Below are 2,500 nucleotides of genomic sequence, written 5' to 3'. Positions count from 1 at the left end.
CGGAAGTTGATATGGTAGGCCCTGTGGTTGTTGGGGTTGTATACTCAGTAGTTGCTGACGTCGTCGTCTCCTGTAGGTGAAATAAGATGCTCTATATCAGTGACCTACTGCAAATATTCAAAGATTTACCTTCCATACTTATATGTCTAATTTTCTTCGGACTTCTTTTTTATTACATATATTCTTCATTAATATTTTTAAAAAAATAGTCAACAAAGTTCTGTTTCTAGAACAATTCATATGCAATTTCATATGTTTTTGTAGTTTTCGTTAAGGTTGAAGAACAAATAAACGTAATTGTTTCTCAACTTACACAATCGTCTCCTTCGATTTCATTAACAATAACCATCTCTGTAATTTTGCGTTGGTGTTCAGGCACAGCAAACAGCATCTCAATGTACTCCGTCATGGCGTCCATGTCCACCTCTTCATGGCTGTAGTTGGAGCTAATGAGGGAGGGAAAGCATGGATAAAGACGCATATAACCAAGTGCAGCAATTCTCTTTTTGGAAAAAAGAGTAGAGAACATATATTTCCATAAACAGTCAGATTAACTCATAGACATGTATCTACATAAACATACTTAAAGGCATATATATTTATGTGCATGTAAATATAAATAAATACAAATTTTACCTCCCTGACCGACACTCGATCCCGGGTCGTCAGAGTGACAATCCTGGCTTTTAGCCCAATAGACCACGCGACCCACTAAAAGAAATGTCTAACCAGATGCCTTACAACCATCATGGAAAGTACCTATATACTCATAGCAGTGTGTTTGTGCATTTGTGTATATATATATATATATATATATATATATATATATATATATATATATATATATATGCATGTATATAAAAATTATTGGAGAATATATTACTATACCAGACAGATTCTTGAACTCACTTGAGAGTGAAATGCTGAATAACATTGGCTATGCCATGTTCATGGGTCGTATTGTTATTTTCTTCATCGTCTATGCACCCACATGCGCTTCGATCTATAAAGCTTTGGTATATCTGAAGATAAATAAGTCGTTGGTTTATTAATTTTATTTATTTATTATCATTATTTGTAATGTATACCTTCAATGAGTAACATACATTATTGCTGAGAGGAACATCCATTTCTAACGAGGTCGAGGTAACTCACCTGCACGATAGGGCTGGCAGGTTCGTCAACGAAGGTTCTCATGAGAACTACATAAAAAATCTGACCATCCAACGTGAGTAATGGAAGGATTATCATCAGACCAAAGCCAATGTGAATATTACTCTGGAACTCTTCCTGGAAATAAAACAAACAAATAGAAACCAAAGCTTCCTAGATTTCAATACATAAGCAAACATTCAACCACGCGGATATATAGCTTTCATATATCCCGTTGTATGCTGTTGTTATTGTTGTTTTTTTGTGTGTGTGTGTTTTTTTCTGGTTTTAGTTTATCTCGTCTTCTCAATAGTTTACGAAACTAAAAGTCTATAGTTAAAAAAAGAATAAGTGTTTCTGCCATTATCAATTTTTGATAAACTGTGCCTAAGATAACAGTTTCTGTGAACAAATACTGTAAATTTAATTAATGCTTCATATAATAATTACCTCCCCATGCATCCACACGATTTCGCGTTTATTCATGTAGTACCAGGAGGAATTATCGGAGTTAGAGCCATTTTGGGAGTAAATGGTTTCAATGACGCAGTGACCTTGCTCGCCCTCCTTCAGCCTGCCAATACGCATAAAAGGCATTGTTATATAGACGAAAGCGATTAGAATCACCAAAAGCTTCTATTCCAGTCACATGGAGGAAGGGGATTCCTAAAGATAACACTTTAAAGAAAAATCTTCAAAGTAAACTGTGCTTCCAGTGTAAATGGAATAGGATTATATATTCATATATCATTTTTGAAAATATTACCTGTGAAGAGCTTCCTCTAGATCATTCTTGTCAAAGTCGTTTTGGATTTCAACGCTCTGCAAAGATAGATATATGTATATGTATATGCATATATATATGTATATATATATATGTATATATATATATAATGATAGTACTAAATAAAATATAATGGACGCCAGTTGACTAGGATAACACGAATAATTTCACTTCATCATTTAGTTGCCATATCAAAAAAATGTTCACCTGTAAGATCTCGGATGAAGTGTTGTCACAGTTCACACATTCACTATTCTGAGATATTTGCACGATGCTACTCTCATTGTCAGCTTCTTGGGCGGGTGGTAATATTGGAATAACTGTGGTAGATGGTGAAGTTTCTGTAGAAATGGATTCTGTTGTGGTTGTTTCAATTGCGGTTCTTGTGGTTGCTTCAGGAATTATAGACGTTGGGGTTGCTTCAGAAGTTAAAGACGTTGTGGTTGTTTCAGGAGTTATAGACGTTGTGGTTGCTTCAGAAGTTATAGACGTTGGAGTTGCTTCAGAAGTTATAGACGTTGGGGTTGTTTCAGGAGTTATAGACGTGGTTACTTCAGAAGTTAT

The 2,500-nt window shown here is 34.9% G+C and overlaps 1 protein-coding gene across 1 annotated transcript in view; it reads right to left on the bottom strand.

The window, feature by feature from the left end:
* LOC122246615 (uncharacterized) overlaps positions 1–2,500 on the bottom strand; it is an 85,585-nt gene that overhangs the window by 36,385 nt on the left and 46,700 nt on the right. The window contains exons 38-44 of the mRNA XM_086538195.1: positions 2,144–2,500; positions 1,919–1,974; positions 1,603–1,726; positions 1,156–1,290; positions 910–1,022; positions 314–446; positions 1–70 (exon numbers count right to left, since the gene is read on the bottom strand). The exon at positions 1–70 is cut by the window's left edge and continues 722 nt beyond it; the exon at positions 2,144–2,500 is cut by the window's right edge and continues 393 nt beyond it. Coding sequence (XP_086394321.1) covers positions 1–70; positions 314–446; positions 910–1,022; positions 1,156–1,290; positions 1,603–1,726; positions 1,919–1,974; positions 2,144–2,500 — 988 coding nt within the window. The remainder of the gene's footprint in view (positions 71–313; positions 447–909; positions 1,023–1,155; positions 1,291–1,602; positions 1,727–1,918; positions 1,975–2,143) is intronic.

The sequence above is a fragment of the Penaeus japonicus genome, unplaced genomic scaffold (genome assembly GCF_977035675.1).
Source record: "Penaeus japonicus unplaced genomic scaffold, GWHDUDI00000001_assembly GWHDUDI00000007, whole genome shotgun sequence".
Lineage (NCBI taxonomy): Eukaryota > Metazoa > Arthropoda > Malacostraca > Decapoda > Penaeidae > Penaeus > Penaeus japonicus.
The sequence above is the reverse complement of the archived record's forward strand: the minus strand, read 5'-3'. Positions and strand labels throughout refer to the sequence as shown.